General features: G+C 41.8%; 2 protein-coding genes and 3 non-coding genes across 6 annotated transcripts in view; 2 read left to right on the top strand and 3 right to left on the bottom strand.

Moving 5' to 3' along the window:
* Positions 1-798: 798 nt before the first annotated feature.
* On the bottom strand, positions 799-871 carry Trnaa-agc (transfer RNA alanine (anticodon AGC)). Its single transcript has one exon. It is a non-coding gene; the product is annotated as a tRNA-Ala (tRNA).
* Positions 872-1,311: 440 nt separating this feature from the next.
* On the top strand, positions 1,312-4,478 carry LOC147798403 (uncharacterized). Its single transcript, XM_087139980.1, has 3 exons — positions 1,312-1,356; positions 1,458-1,539; positions 3,700-4,478. Exons 1-3 carry the CDS (start codon positions 1,312-1,314, stop codon positions 4,269-4,271), a joined length of 699 nt encoding a protein of 232 aa, XP_086996106.1. The 3' UTR covers positions 4,272-4,478.
* Positions 4,479-8,394: 3,916 nt separating this feature from the next.
* Trnaa-ugc (transfer RNA alanine (anticodon UGC)) lies at positions 8,395-8,467 on the bottom strand. Its single transcript has one exon. It is a non-coding gene; the product is annotated as a tRNA-Ala (tRNA).
* A 1,118-nt stretch (positions 8,468-9,585) lies between these two features.
* Positions 9,586-9,658, bottom strand: Trnaa-agc (transfer RNA alanine (anticodon AGC)). The gene has a single exon. It is a non-coding gene; the product is annotated as a tRNA-Ala (tRNA).
* A 3,574-nt stretch (positions 9,659-13,232) lies between these two features.
* Positions 13,233-16,521, top strand: part of ilf2 (interleukin enhancer binding factor 2) — a 103,612-nt gene continuing 100,323 nt past the window's right edge. Inside the window, exon 1 of one of the 2 annotated variants that reach the window (XM_022231351.2) lies at positions 13,233-13,426. In XM_022231351.2, the coding sequence (XP_022087043.1) occupies positions 13,422-13,426 (5 nt within the window). In that variant the 5' untranslated portion in view covers positions 13,233-13,421. The remainder of the gene's footprint in view (positions 13,427-16,521) is intronic. The other variant, XM_022231348.2, reaches the window with a different exon arrangement.

The raw sequence follows: 16,521 nt of genomic DNA, 5'->3' as shown, positions 1-16,521 counted from the left end.
GGGTCTATTTGGCGAGGAGTCATCACTTTTGAACTGGCTTGCATTCAGTCAAGACCAATTTTTATTTCATCTCAACCGAAGATGTCTTCAGCCACCAACAGCTTGCTATTCTTTTAAGAAAACCAGCAGACTTTAAATGACACGCTAAGAGAGTTTGACCGCTTCTATAACTACCTTGGGCTAGTGCGTCTCATTACCAAGACCTGTCAAGCACCTTCGAGAACCAATATCTTGGAGCCGCCGGAAGCTTTCCAATCCGCTGAGCCCAACCAGACATCAGCATTATCGACAGAGATCTATTTGAGCGAAGTATTTGAAAAACTTATTTTTTTAGATATTGTACATACACATGTAATGCAAATATAACAATTGCCTGAAGTTATTTCTAGAAGTTAGCAGCATTTCAATTCAAATGAGAGTGAACAACACATAGTGCAAAAAAGTAATCCTAGAACCGCAAACGAGACACTCAGAGAGGTGGTGACATGAACATTTTCCCCCAAATTGTTCCTCTTGTGATCATACAAACGCCTGTACCAATGTTTGTGAGCAGAAATATGCACTTATCGATCGTTTTGGATAATATACATGTACCACGGACAGGACTGATAGAATATATACATGTACTGGTATGTTTAAATTTTAAAAAAAGGAGTCAATGTCAATTCATAAAAAAAAATAAAAATGAGGGATGCCAGGTGCAGAGATTTTTAAGAAACTTAGTGGTGAGATCAGAGAAAAATGATCAAGGATAAAAAAGAAAACTTAATAAGCGAACAGTCTTTAAAAAGTAAAACCTGGAAGATCCGGGTATCGATCCCGGTACCTCTCACATGCTAAGCGAGCGCTCTACCACTTGAGCTAATCCCCCTGTATGCATGTTCAGTAAATGTACAACATGCATTTGTGCGATTTGATAAGACGGTGTACTAAATGATGGGCTACAACTGTTGAACAGGAGAAAATACTCTGCTCAACAATGCATTTTCTCTTTCTAAAACATTCCTGTGGGATGGGCTAATTTCTTTTGGCTGCATGGAGCTGAGGACAGATCCAGGGAGCCCATGCACAGGCCTAGGTCACCCCCCCCGTCGGACCTAAAATGTATCTCGTTTGTAATGAATATTTTGAATCGAAAATTCAAGACTCTTAAAAGCAGCATAAACATAATCTCCCTTTCGAAAACACGTTGGCTCTGAAGAGTGTTTAAGGTACTTCAGACACTGTTTGCTGTGAACGGAGGAAGCCTGCTGCTGATGACCACGTTGAGGTTACAACGTGCTCTGGTCCGGCACAGAGGCTAAGAACTCGATGAGGTGCAAGACAAGTCTGGGTGATGAGACCGGCCAGGCTAAGGTAGTCACAGAATCACTTGAGGGCATCTTCACGAATCAACAAGTGATCTTGAACTGAATGGTGCATGCAACTGAATTAGAAGTGTTAACTCCTTGAAAAAGAGGCCATACTTTATTCTGGAAGTCCGGAATGAGATCGGCATCTCAGACAATAAGAAACAAACCCAGGACAGCAACACTGGAGGTAAGAGCGGTTTTACTGATGTTCTTTAAGGCCGGCCGCGTCGCCCCACCATTGCATTTCAGAGACGCAGTGATCACAACTGGGTTGTCAACGATGGCGTGGCAGCGGACGCCATCTTGCGGTTTCTTCCAGAAAGCGCATGGGCGGGCGGAGCACATGTCAAAATGTGTCCTTTCCAATTTTGTATAAAAGTATGCTGTATCGCGTTAAGTGAAAAAGTGGTTGCTCTCAGTTAGTCCCTACTTAGCAATTTTACTTGAAAGAATGGCGATTTTGCTTGAACCTTAAGCTTGTCAGTCAAGTGATTGGTTAAGCCTTCAACAAATGCTGCAATAAAACACAAAATATATATACCGAGGGAATGGTTATGGTGACGCTGGTTCACACTGGCAACTAGTTTCTGCCACTAAAGCAGGTACAATTTGGTATAGGCCTACATCGAGCTCTGTGCCACAGTAGGTCCGTATTTGGAGCAAAACTTCGATCTTGTTTGCCATTCTCACTTCTAATAATACCCCCCTGTATCCAATCAGTGAATTTAATTCCTAAATTATCACACCGCTGTTTGGGTTATTTACAGCAAGAAGAGTGTGTAATTTTCCATTTCGGAGACCAGTGGTTGTTTAATCAATTATCCACTGAGCACCGGGATTATTTTTGTTTTTATTCAATAACATCTTTTAAAGCTGCCTAGTAAATAATTTTCAGGGCTGTTAATAAAGAAATATCGATATTGTCACGGTTATAAAACATCATCAACGCACGCCCAAAGTCAGACAGCGATTCACCCTCCAACTGGGTGGGCGCATAAAATGCAGAATTAAGAGACTGCACCGATTCCCGCGAGCCAAATTTAGTGTTCAGAACTTTGACTAGCTTTTCCCAATCTTGGCGTGTATCATCAGGACTGCAAAAAATTTCCTCCCTGGCTTCCCCAGCCAAGTGGTCAAGGGCAGCTGCTACTTTCCCAGCATTATTTAGCCCCAACTGCCGACAATAAGCCTCCACCTCATACAGCCATTCCCCCAATGTAGGATCCCCGGCCCTCCTGGGTTGACCATAAAATTTTGATAATTTAGCTGTTGGTACCCGTTGGTATTTGAAGCCCTGGAGGGCACCAGCCAGTGTTTCTGCTAAGGCCTTCTGGGATTCTGCAATGATTTCTCCTACATTTGGATTTGCCATATCTGGGTTTGCCATGTCTGGGGCAGGGGACCAGTCGAGCAATAAGGAAAAAATATGAAAATATTAAACTAGTCTTGCCCAAGTTACACACAAGATATGATTCTCAGTAGGGCAAGAATAACCCAAACATGTATGGCTCACGGTTAAGAGAAAATCTAAACGATAACACTGCCTGTGCTACCCTATGGTTGTCTCGTACGAAGCATATATATGTGCTCAATGCGAAGCACCGACTACAAAAATGCTCTGACAGTATATTAAATACTAAGTCCGGGGAATTTATTAGAGAAACCTATCTTTGAGGAATGGTCTTTTGTATCGGAACCTTATTGGGGTAACTTTGTCATCTTTTTTTTTGTGATCTGGAGATAAGTTAACAAACATTACAGTGAAGTTAAAACTGAATACTAGTGTGATTGACGATTGATTATTTCTGGTCTGTTGTCTGTTTCCCTTGAAGCATCCGGTCATAACACACTGGCGGACTCAACACAACGAAGTGCAAAACTGCACTACCCTGTCCTGACCCGTAACAATATAAAAACCTGTAATTAATTTGTCATTAAGGGGGAATTAGGAAGCGACATGCGAATAACAGTACTACAGTAGATGCACAATGTTTCGTGATTGTGAAAAAGTAGAGAGATGGCTTCCAAAGCCATAGACCATGTAGACAATGGGAAGTTTTGCAAAAATTAACATTAATTATTTTCCGTAACACAGATGTGTTCTTCTCCGAAGGGCTTTCCCGAAAAACAAAACAAAAACAAAACCACAAGATGGCGTCCAGAGCCCTGTCATTGTTGACTGTCCCGCTCGTGTCAAACACTGTGCGGCCGGCCTTTAAAGAGTATCAATCAAGCCGCACCTAATTGAAACGTTGCCGTCAAAGGATTCTGATTCAGATTTTGCAGGATAATGTCGGGTCTATTTGGAAAGGAGTCATTACTTTGATTTGGCTACCATTCTGTCAAGACTATCTCAACCGAAGATGTCTTCAAGAGAGTCAGCAGACCTCCGCTGCTACGCCAAGACTATTTGACCGCTTCTTTGACTATCTTGGGCTCGCTCGTCTCATTACCAAGACCTGTCAAGCACCTTCAAGGACCGGTATTTTGGAGCCGCCAGAAGGTTCTCAAACATATTGGCCGAACAAGGACACCAGCAATATCGACAGTGGGCCAACCACCGGTTTCCAACCCTTCACCATCGACAAGCTGTCCCGTGAGAGCGGTCCATCTCGACGAGCTCGCTGGGCGGTTCCCAAGCCAACCTGGTGCGTCTTCTGCAAGAACAACGGCGAGAGCGAAGCAGTTTACACCTCACACGTTCTCAAGAACAGCCTTGACAAGGTGGTCTGTCCTAGGCTAAGGGCTTACATCTGTCCACTGTGTGGAATCAGCGGAGATGATGCACACACAATCAAGTACTGTCCAACCAACCTGGGCAGCCTGCAGCCACTTCCGTCCAAGTTCACACCTAGTAATCTGGGCATGTTCATCAGCAGCAGACTTATTCCGTCGACGGCAAACAGAGTGTCCGTGTGAATGCTACTAGTAAAACCAACTGGCTCTTTTCAGAGCCAACAAATCATCAAAAGAGAGATAATCCTCACGCTGTTTGCTTGTTTTTTTTTCTAATTTTTAAATTTCATTTTTAATGTTTTAATTTTCCTGTGGGCCAAGCTACACCATGCGGTCTATTGCAAGCGTGAGGTACTGCATGTACTGTGTGCAATCATACATATGCTACCAATAAAACAAACCGGCTCTTTTCAGAGCCAACGAATCATCAAAAGAGAGAGAATCCTCGCGTTTTTTGGAGGTTTTTTTTGTTCGATTTAATTGCATGATTTTTAAGCACTTTCGACCGATTCCAAAATTAAAAACTGGCATTTTTTACCAACCGGATTATGCGTCGGATTCCACATCAAACACGTGTTATTTGATTCCTTTCAGTGGCAGAACTGAAACCTTCACTCTGCTTGATGCAATTCTTGTCAGGCAAATGTTAGATTGGACTTTAGAATGTTTTGTAGATGTAGATTCATTTAACTTTAATCCATCAAAATGTCAACCGCTAATTTTGTTTTTCTGTTTGTATCTCGCTTTTTACCTCAAACCTACCGTGAGACAATTTCGCACCTGTTCATCTTGCATTGCTCGAAATGTATTATAAATTTCAGGATTTATGGGTCAATTTTCGGCACAAAATTTCTCTTTCTTGTCAGGCAATTTCTATGAATTGATGTGTTGCTAAATATTTCGCAAGATTCCATTTTGCTGGTGAAGTAAAAGAACAAAATATTTCACATCATTGCTTATCGGCAGTTCCCCAAGGGTGTTATGGGTGCATTATATGTCCATGTTTTTGTTTTAAATGTCTGTTTTTAATTTGTTTCCTTTTTATGATGTTTATTGTAACTACCTGAGAACTTATCAATGAAATGAAAATGTGGTGGCAAATTCGAACATTATTGCACGTTATTTTTCCTATCCAAGTTTCCGGAAGTGCGCCCTCAGGGGGCAGTGTAGGTCAGTGCAAAATGGTACTAATACATACACGTACTGTACATAATACCACGCGAACAGACAATTCCCACGAAACTTGGTACATGTACTTACACGTACAGTCAAAATTACACCTTGCTTGCAGCCTACGAGTTAACTCGTGATAAAAGATGCGAGTATATACTTCTAAAAATAAAAGGTTTTGTGAGATATTTTGTGGCGAATCCAGAGAGTTTAACTTAATAAATGGAGCAGATTTTTAAAAAGCAAAACTTTCTAATCTGAAGGATCCGGGTAACGATCCCGGTACCTCTCGCATGCTAAGCGAGCGCTCTACCACTTGACATAATCCCCCAGCTTTGATTTTAATAACTGTATATTTTAATGCTAAACATTTTTATTGTCCAATGGACAAGTTTATCAATGAAATTACGGAAAATAGTCAAATAAGGATTAGCCTACATACGTGTAGAATTTATCTTCGTTCTGAGTCATAATATTCTTCCTACAAACGAGAGCATGTTTCTGAAGAAAATAGAGAGAATTGGGCCAACTTAAGAATTAAACCAAAATGGCTTTCCATTTTGTGTTTTGCTGATTGTCCGTGTGCACTGACGCATAATCCATCAGTTGGTTCCGACAACGGAGACACTCGTGTCGCATCTCTGTGTTAATTAACAGCTCCGAGCTGGCCATGGAAGGGCGCCACCACAGTACTGGCAGAAAACATCTGTACAACAATGATTGGCTTTAGTGTTGAGTACTACGCTAAAGGAATATTTTCCACTTTGGGAGTAATGAATAGTTTGCCGTGATATAGGGCCACAGATTGAGACTAGCTAGGTTTGGCTTTGTTCTTTTTTCCTCAGAAAAACCCATTAAATCTATTTTCTTTAAAACAGCACGAAAGGAGTCCGGCTTAGATGCGGCAATCTCGTGCGCACAGGAAAAATCACGATTACGAAGTCTCTGTACAGAGCACTAAAATCACGCTTAGATTAGAAACAAATAGAAAACAAGATTTAATGGGATTTTCTGAAGAAGAAAATAAACAAAGACAGGAAACCTGAGAGAAAAATAATCAAAATCACACCCTTGTACGTTTTCAGTGGCCCGCCCACACTTCTTGTCAATAATTTGTTAATGTGAAATGGTCCATAGGAGAACTATTTATACAGGGAGTATCATTAGTGTCTGTAATGTGGCCAGAAATCCTTTCAGAACAGAGGTTTTTCTTTTTACCAAAACTGTTATCTATTTCAGCTCCTTTAAGGTCGTCATGCTTTATTTGAAAGTGAGACTTAGCAACACGTGGTGTCAATAAGCTGAATGTTACTAGCAGCAGGACATTCAGATGCGTGACAATTATATCAACAATTCCACCAAATATTTCCACTTTTCATTTTACGGACATTGTATCGGGCTTACTTGCTACAGGAGTCATTTGTGTTTAATGATACAGATAATCGCTTATCGATCGTTTTAGACAGATATATAAGTGTACGTACATATTTGATTTTAAGGATTGAACATTTAGTCGATGTTCTAAAAAAATGACAGATTTCAGTCGAGACAAACTAAATGCAAAATGCAGAGCGTGATTACATCTGGGAATATGAAAACAAAAACTGATGAGAGATAAGGTTTTAAAAAGAAAAAAAAGGTCAATGCTGGAAGGTCCGGGTATCGATCCCGGTACCTCTCGCATGCTAAGCGAGCGCTCTACCACTTGAGCTAATCCCCCTGCGCGTATCGCTTGCGTGCGTGTTTGATCTCAGATGCTTGATTATACGATCTCAACGATGACCGACAAAGTTACGGGAAACATTTCTTGACTGAGGGAGTATGTCCGCCCTTAGTCACATCATCTGGGATTTCTTCCCCCTTTATACATGTATACCGTACATATTAAAGACACAAGTATACTTTGGAAGACGAGTACAGTCAACTCACGTTTCAATAAAGTACAAGGGACCAGACAAATTACCTGTACTCTATTATATCCGGGATTTTGAGAGGGATTAAAAAACAGAGGACACACGAATTCAAGAAATAGGGATTCTTAGAGTTTGCTTTTTTATCATCCTAAAACACTGTGGTGATTCCTTTGCCAAGTGTCCTTACGGGGCGCTGGGATGGGCAAATTTCTTCCAGCTGCATGATATGTTCTCCCCGAATCCTCATTGTATATTTTGAACAAGAAGAAAGCGGAAACTTCCCACCAGGCTTCGCGACTTGCTGTTTACAATAAGAGCATAAAGCCAACCCCTCGCTCTGTGTGAACGTTGGGTGTGTATGAGCGTCTATGAAAAATGAATTGTGGGCTAAAGGTGGCAATGGGTTAGCTGTAATTGGGTGGTAGGCCCATTCGCCAGTTGCCATGCGCCTGAACAGGGCACTGTGATTGGCTACACTGCGCACGACCTTCGCGAGGTTATCACTTCCTGTTAGCGAAACGTTATTTGAAGTTTCTGGTTAGCCAATAGCTTATACGACTTCCACCAAAGACTGAAGCAGATCTGTAACATAATGCCAAGAGAGTTTGACCGCTTCCACGGCTCCCTTTGGCTAGCCCATCTTCTTACCAAGACCTGCATAGCACATTCGAGGACCAGCTGTTTCTCGGAGCCGTCGAAGGATATCTAGATGCAGATGCATCATGAAAACCAAGACGAAGAACTCATTTCAAACAAATCAGAGCCAACAGATTTTCAAAAGAAAGGGAGTCTTAAATTTATCCATGATTACAAAAATTTATGTCAAATTTTGAAGCTGATACCGGGTAATACAGATTTTGGCCATACTAAGCTTGCGATATACCACCAAGTAAGTCTGATGTTTCAAATCTCACTGACGCACATATTTCCGTTTTTGCCAAAGTTTGAAATAAGACTTTTTGTAAGCGCAGGTATTGAGATTTCCTACAAGTCGATCTCCAGAGTGTAATGGACAGCAGATAGATGGCCTGGAGATCTTGGGGGAAAAAATCAATGCAAGCGCGAAGAGCAAAGCCCGAACGATGTGAGGTTCTGAACGACCCCAGAAACTTGGACATGTTGCCCCCACACCCATCAACGCTCGTGGTGGGCGGAAATAAATAATCTCTCGAAAAATAATGGGGGGCAGATTTTTAAAAGTTAGCCCATCGACAAAATCAATATGGAAGATCCGGGTATCGATCCCGGTACCTCTCGCATGCAAAGCGAGCGCTCTACCACTTGAGCTAATCCCCCATCTGTAGTTTTGGTAATGAGTATTTTTAATCTTAGAAGCTTTTATTGGCCATTTTAAAAGTTTACCGATGAATTTACGGGAAAACTAGTCACGTAAGGAGTACATGTACAATGTACATGTATATCCGTTCTGCAAGTCACGTACTCTGGCAGCTGGGTTTCTTCCTGCAAACGAACGCATGTGTCCGAAGTAAGATGGCTGAACCAACAGCTCTGAGCTGGTCCAGAGCTGTATACAGAGCACGGACGTGTATAACGAAATCTGGACTTGCCCACTCGCGGCCACGTTACCGAGCCGAATACAAAGCCTTCCTGGCAATGGATAAAGTCGGGTCTATTTGGCGAGGAGTCATCACTTTTGAACTGGCTTGCATTCAGTCAAGACCAATTTTTATTTCATCTCAACCGAAGATGTCTTCAGCCACCAACAGCTTGCTATTCTTTGAAGAAAATCAGCAGACTTTAAATGACACGCTAAGAGAGTTTGACCGCTTCTATAACTACCTTGGGCTAGTGCGTCTCATTACCAAGACCTGTCAAGCACCTTCGAGAACCAATATCTTGGAGCCGCCGGAAGCTTTCCAATCCGCTGAGCCCAAACCAGACATCAGCACTATCGACAGAGATCTATTTGAGCGAAGTATTTGAAAAACTTATTTTTTTAGATATTGTACATACACATGTAATGCAAATATAACAATTGCTTGAAGTTATTTCTAGAAGTTAGCAGCATTTCAATGCAAATGCATCTCAGAGTGAACAAGACAGTGCAAAGAATTTATCCTAGCGAAACCATAAACGGGACACTCATAGAGGTGGTGACATGAACATTTTTCCCCAAATTGTTCCTCTTGTGATCATGCAATCAATGTTTGTGAGCAGAAATATGCACTTTTGGATATATATACCTGTACCAAGGACAGGACTGATAGAATATATACATGTACTTGTATGTTTAGATTTTTAAAAAAGGAGTCAATGTCAATTCATAAAAAAATAAAAATGAGGGATGCCAGGTGCAGAGATTTTTAAGAAACTTAGTGGTGAAGATCAGAGAAAAATGATCAAGGATAAAAAAGAAAACTTAATGAGGGAGCAGGTCTTTAAAAAGTAAGCCCTGGAAGATCCGGGTATCGATCCCGGTACCTCTCGCATGCTAAGCGAGCGCTCTACCACTTGAGCTAATCCCCCTGTATGCATGTTTGGTAAATGTACAACATGCATTTGTGCGATTTGATAAGACGGTGTACTAAATGATGGGCTACAACTGTTGAACAGGAGAAAATACTCTGCTCAACAATGCATTTTCTCTTTCTAAAACATTCCTGTGGGATGGGCTAATTTCTTTTGGCTGCATGAAGCTGAGGACAGATCCAGGGAGCTCATGCACGGGCCTGGGTCACCCCCCTTCGGTCGGACCTAAAATGTATCTCGTTTGTAATGAATATTTTGAATCGAAAATTCAAGACTCATAAAGGCAGCATGAACATAATCTCCCTTTCGAAAACACGTTGGCTCTGAAGAGTGTTTAAGGTACTTCAGACACTGTTTGCTGTGAACAGAGGAAGCCTGCTGCTGATGACCATGTTGAGGTTACTACGTGCTCTGGTCCGGCACAGAGGCTAAGAACTCGATGAGGTGCAAGACAAGTCTGGGTGATGAGACCGGCCAGGCTGAGGTAGTCACAGAATCACTTGAGGGCATCTTCACGAATCAACAAGTGATCTTGAACTGAATGGTGCATTCAACTGAATTAGAAGTGTTAACTCCTTGAAAAAGAGGCTATACTTTATTCTGGAAGTCTTGAATGAGATCGGCATCTCAGACAACGAGAAACAAACCCAGGACGGCAACACTGGAGGTAGGAGCGGTTTTACTGATGTTCTTTAAGGCCGGCCGCGTCGCCCCACCATTGCATTTCAGAGACGGAGTGATCACAACTGGGTTGTCAACGATGGCGTGGCAGCGGACGCCATCTTGCGGTTTCTTCCAGAAAGCGCATGGGCGGGCGGAGCACGTCAAAATGTGTCCATTCCAATTTCGTATAAAAGTATGCTGTATCGCGTTTAGTGAAAAAGTGGTTGCTCAGGGTTAGTCCCTACTTAGCAATTTCACTTGAAAGAATGGCTTTTTTGCTCGAACCTTAAGCTTGTCAGTCAAGTTATTGGTTAAGCCTTCCACAAATGCTGCAATAAAACACAAAATATATATACTGAGGGAATGATTATGGTGACGCTGGTTCACAACTAGTTTCTGCCACTAAAGCAGGTAAGATTTGCCATGGGGAAGCTGTATACATCGAGCCCTGTGCCACAGTAGGTCCGTATTTGGAGCAAAACGTCGATCTTGTTTGCCATTCTTACTTCTAATAATACCCCCCCTTTTTTTTACCTCATTTGACTTTCCATACTTTCAAGACCAAACGGATTATAGATAGTGACTGAATTCGGTTTAGCTTTCCCCATAAAATGTAACAGTCAGAAATCATGTTAAATCAAAGCAGAAAGTGTTTTCTACTTACACTGAAAACATCGTTTAACGCTAGTTCATTCTGCGATATGCAGAGATATTTTCAATTATTACGTACCACAACTCTGTTCCATGGAAGTTTAAACTATTTATCTTACAAGTGTATGCAATCAGTGGATTTAATTCCTAAATTATGTAGACAATGGGAAAAATTAACATTAATTATTTTCCGTAACACAGAAATGAATGTTCCTGTTTATAAAGAAAAGAATTCAGCCCATCCAAACCTTAACTCTCAAATAACGTGCATGGAAACCGCCATGTTGCATGTTGCTTGCGATAACCGGTTGTTCGTTCCCAGCTTTCGAGCGGCCGACCCACGAACAACAAATCGAGCTGTTCGCGAACATACGGAAACAAGCCGCCCGAACTCAGCCCCAGATGTACGGTACGCAGTATCAGTGTAACAAATGAGGGCGCACTTTATATGCAGTATTTTTGTTCGGATACTTCTTAACATCTTTTATCAAAGCATTTAAAATTTATAATTGAGCCATGGTGAAAGCTGAAACTTGTTCACCACTTGATGGTCAATGTTCCTTTAGGGTAATTAAGACTTTTAAACAACGCCAAACATTTAGAAAATCAGTTATACAAAGGAGGTTTAACCAGGTACATGCTATGTTTTGTTTTTCCAATAGGAAACAAATAGTAGACTCAAGTGAAATTTAGTTCAACCAGGAAAATTGCCAATTAGGCCTGCTAGCGGCACTGTTCAGAGTACACCATTTGCTTTTTTTGACTTGGCAACGACCAATAGTATTTGCGTCGTCTGTCCTTGCATGCCGCCCTGGAACATGGTTAATTCTAATGCCAATCGTTTATTATTTTGGTCTGTTTACGGTTGACGCTGAAAAGCAACCGAACATTTTAGGGAATGCGTCCGTAAGGGGCCCACCGCTCATAGTCATACTGTAATGGTATCCAAGTGGCATGTAGAGCCATGGTGGTAAAAGGCACTTTTTAAAAAGTTTGGTACTTAAAGGGGACGAGTATTATTTTTAAGAAGGCAGCTGGGTTTGCTTTACTCCCTTACTCCACCTAAGCATGTTAAGCCACGTAAGAAGAGAGAATGGGGCTGTCATTTTGTAAGGGGGGGGGGGCTACTATCAAAACTGATAGTTTCAATCATTCCTAATTTCAATGTCCCTGATGAAGTCATCCAGGTCAAATTTTCTTTTCTCCTCATTTGGCTTCTTTCTCGTCCAAAATTGTAAGCCCTTGTAATGGTTTCAGATTCTTAATTTAATCGGAAACGAAGTGTCCGGGCATACAGAAGCACACTGATCTCAACATTCTAAAATCTTTCACCTTTAAGCGATTCTATTAGGATCGAAACGTCAGGCCCTCTTACGCTTTTTATTTTTACAGGCCTTTAGACAAAAGGGGGTCGGGGTTAGATGACTCAATCGGTAAAACTAAGCTCGATTTTTCCGAGCAAACATCGAGTAGGCTTTTCCTAATTTCCATGCGTTTAAATCAGCTGGTTATCACCAGATATGAAAAAGGTTCAACAGGCTCATCCCTTCCACCAACTAGGCCAGATCTGTAACGGGTGTGGGTCCACCCTCGAAGAGCTCAATTATGAATATCTTAATGGTAACGTCACGATGCTCGTGAATCCCGTGGAAAAGCAACTTTTGTATACATAAGCATATTGGTACTCCGCAACCAGATCCAGTTTGCATTTATGGGAGAAAATTGCGAGTTTATGCAACATGGAACAGCCTAACTTAAAGGCAGTAAATGAATTATGGGAGAGCTTTAAGGCAGTCGAAGCTACAACGTGCGGGGAACAATGTCAAAAGTAAGTTAAACAAACGTTCTAAATAAATGGGTCATTAATGTTTCGACTTTAATTTTTCTTAAAACAGTATTGTTTTAACCATGGAAACACAATAATGCTCTCCCATAATTCACTTATTGCCTTAGGCTGTTCCATATTCCATGATATAAAAGATCGGGATAGGTTCGTTCAAACTTGAGTCCATACTAATTGATGATTGTAGTAAGTTCAAAATCGTTTCACTTTGCTTTTGTCTTTTTCCATTCAAAAAGTCGGCGATAAAATGCAGCGTTATGTTTGAAGAAACACTTCGTTGCTTGCATCTGTCCGCGTCATTAGCCGTACTTCGCGCTATTTGTGCAGTATAAAGATCCAAACTACGGCATTTAGTTCCTTAAACTTTAATGCTTCAACTGCAAATGAAAGCCTATCCGAAAAGATAGACACTTGTATGCGCAAAATGAGCTTCAAAAATAGCGTGTGTGCAGCTGCACTGTACTAACGTTACATCGATTGTAACAACGTGACTAGACCCAGTGTCTACTAAGTTAAGCTTGTCCACTTTTTTCCCCCAAAATTGAGGAACCCTCTGGCGACTTCATCTTTTAATCCTTTGAAAACTGAGGAATAGCATTAGATATGAGGTAGGTCGTGATGGTCAGGGCAGGCTGAAAAAAAGGCCTGAAGGGGCTCAGAGAATAGTTCATGCCTTTCCACGGCCAACTCGAGACGGGATAGCCCCACTAGTGTGGCACGGACTCTCACTCCCGATTTATCCTTAGCCACACATCCGTATGCGTAATTTCGTGTCGGCGAAATGAACATTTTTGACGCACCAACTTATAATCGTGGGCCCAATTTCTTTTGCACACTAACATGATTCTTGACCTTTCCGTTTTCTAAATACCATTTATTGAATGATTTCACTCACGTTATTCAGGTATTTTGCAGTCTTTTTTCCTTCATCCATTCAATCTAACGGGCCCACTCTCACAGTCGCCATCTTTAAAATAAGGTCGTTGAGCATTACGTCACTTGACCCCTCATCGTCTCAACGGCTGTTCCATGTCGAGACGTCTAAACTGCTGCGAAAGTTTTGGAAGAGTCCATTTGTACATGTAGTATCTTATTGCTCAGTCCGTTTATTACATACATGTCTTGACATGGAACAGAATCATGTTTGTGTGCAAAAGACATTGCGCCCACGATTATAAGTTGGTGCGCCAAAAATGTTCATTTCGCTGACACGAAATTGCGCATACGGATGTGTGGCTAAGGATAAATCGGGAGTGAGAGTCCATGCCACACTAATGGGGCTAGAGACGGGACAACTCAGCCATGTCGGCTGTTGACAACTTAACTCGACGGTTGGGACAGCTTGACCGTCTGTGCTTCAAATGAAGGGTCGACGGGCGTCATCAAAACGTCAACAATTCATTCAAGCATATTATTGCAAAAGATTTATATTTACATAGGCCGAGTACTAGTAGTAATTAGGGGATGGAACCCAGCACTGACTGGCACATTACACAGCGATCTGCATACCGACCATGTTAATGCAGTGCCACATTGGCATTGTTTCAAAGTAACATTGTTACAAAGCTCAGAAAAAAACAACTTAAATAACACATATGAACAGAAAATATGAGCGAAAAACCTGATAATGAACAATGATTTTGAACCAAGCCCACTTGCAGGACTCAAGTTTTACCGTGACCATGGCGGTCGGTGCCCTTAAAATTGGCCACGGTACCCTGAAAATTGCTAGTTTGTCCACTGCCAAAGCTGGCTGTGTGTCCCATTCTTCCTGGCAGTGGTGCCCCGAAAAAATACCCAATATTTCCTTTGAGTTTCCGACTTCATATTCACATGTTGTGGTGTACCAGTACACGATTGTCTTCACGCTACATGGGCAAATGGATGCATGGCCAGGACAGCTGAGCTAGCAGACCCAGCACGCCGCAGCGACATACCACATGAAGCTTGCCTGTGATACGATTGGCTTCAATTGACAATACATAAATGTACATGTATTTCGTTCTGCCGTCCTGTGTTCATTAGACGATTATTCACTGCGGGCACATATGTGGGGACTCTGGGTGGGGCCAGCCAGCCTAGCCATAATGTGCAGCAACCTGGCTTGCATGCATATGCATACATGGGCTTAGGCCGTGTCCGAAACGGTCCTCCACAGCCACAGTTAGGTCTTTTGTCCCCTCCCCCTTGTTTCGGATCGTTTCTGCACGCTGCAGACTCAACTACACGTGCGTAACTCATTATTCCATGACGTGATGGGTAGGTCAACTTTACGGCTTGGGGGATTTGGTTGGTAAGCTCGCGCTGTTCAGTCGAAAAAGATGTGTCAAAATAGAAACCAAATATGTTCTTAGTTTAATCTATGGTTTAATTGACTGGAATTCTTTTTTTATGAATTAAATTTCCAAATTAAGAAATTGTTTGGCAGAAAATGTGCCTTTCCTTCCTGTAATACAATGTTTTGTCATGGGTTATGAAATATTTAAACAGGATAGCTCAAGCACGTAAAACACCATTTTTCGTTTTCCCAGTTTCATAACTCGTTTTTCAGAATATTTTACACCTTGGCCTCAGTGCCTTTCCTTTGTAGAAATTTTGGCCTTATTGCCCCTGTTACTGGCCGCGGTGCCCTCAACATGTCCCATTTCTTGAGGCCAAAATGGCAGTGCCCCCAAAAAGTTGAAATTTGAGCCCTGCACTTAGAAGAAAAAGTCCCCTTTTAAGGTGACTTTTCTCTTTTGGGGGACAGGTTTTGTCTCCAAATAAAGGGACTTTGCTGAATTTAGGGACAGTGTCCAAGTTGTGATGTGTGCCTCTACGTATCATATTTCATGTAGGCCCCATCATATTTATCTGAAATGATATATTAGTGCGGAACTTTGAGTGACAAAGTTGGGCCTGCTCTTCCAGCCCGACAGGCCAACATCTTGTTTTCTTGTGGACGGCAGAGAAAAGAAAGATGGCAGCCCCCATACATCACGAAAAAGTTTTCCTGTGAGAATCTGGAAGCAAATTTGCTGTCTCTCTTACACAGTGACAGATGTTAGAGTCTCTAAAATATCATAAAGCCACTTCTAAATCTTTAGAGGATATTTTCAAGTTGTTGATACTTTGTTGACGCTACTTGTGTGTTGGCGCCTGTTAATAGGTCATTCCATGAGGTTGGGGTACAATTTGTGACAGTGTCCTTGTTACATGGGTAACTTTTACCACCTGTCATGACCTGTAGAGTAGGTCATCTACTCTGTAAAAGTAACACACACCTTTGTATTCAGCCTTGCAAGATGTATAATTTGAAATCCACATGCAGGGAAATAGCTGATCATTTTTATGGAACCCATGTAACAATGGACACCGTCACAAATTGTGCCCCAACTTCATGGAATGACTCTGATGCTAAAGAGACGGACTGCCTCCTGGTGCCTTCTAGCAGTGTTACTGTACATAAGGTTGTAATGCTACCTGTGTTTGAATTCTATGGCTCTTGAAAATTAGCAAATAGGGATTTTTAGACCATGAGACTGACTATTTCATGAAAAAAGTCAGAGGTTTTATTCACCAATCTTTCATTCACTACATGACATCGATCGCACCTTACACTTGGTGTGCATCACATTGTGCATGCATGAGGTCGATGGGCCATAGGCCCACCCACCAATCATCTCGGCCACTAACAACATCGGCTCGACCATTTTTGGATGCG

This window comes from Acanthaster planci, linkage group LG08, assembly GCF_054643075.1.
Source record: "Acanthaster planci isolate LZ-2023a linkage group LG08, COTS_SCS, whole genome shotgun sequence".
Lineage (NCBI taxonomy): Eukaryota > Metazoa > Echinodermata > Asteroidea > Valvatida > Acanthasteridae > Acanthaster > Acanthaster planci.
Note: the sequence above shows the minus strand (reverse complement) of the source record. Positions and strands in the feature narration are given on the sequence as shown.

Coding starts and splice junctions, on each gene's coding strand:
- LOC147798403 (XM_087139980.1), top strand. CDS start 1,312: ATGAGGTGCAAGACAAGTCTGGGTGATGAGACCGGCCAGGCTAAG. Junction 1,357..1,457: donor ATGAGACCGGCCAGGCTAAG/GTAGTCACAGAA, acceptor TCCTTGAAAAAG/AGGCCATACTTTATTCTGGA. Junction 1,540..3,699: donor CCAGGACAGCAACACTGGAG/GTAAGAGCGGTT, acceptor CATTCTGTCAAG/ACTATCTCAACCGAAGATGT.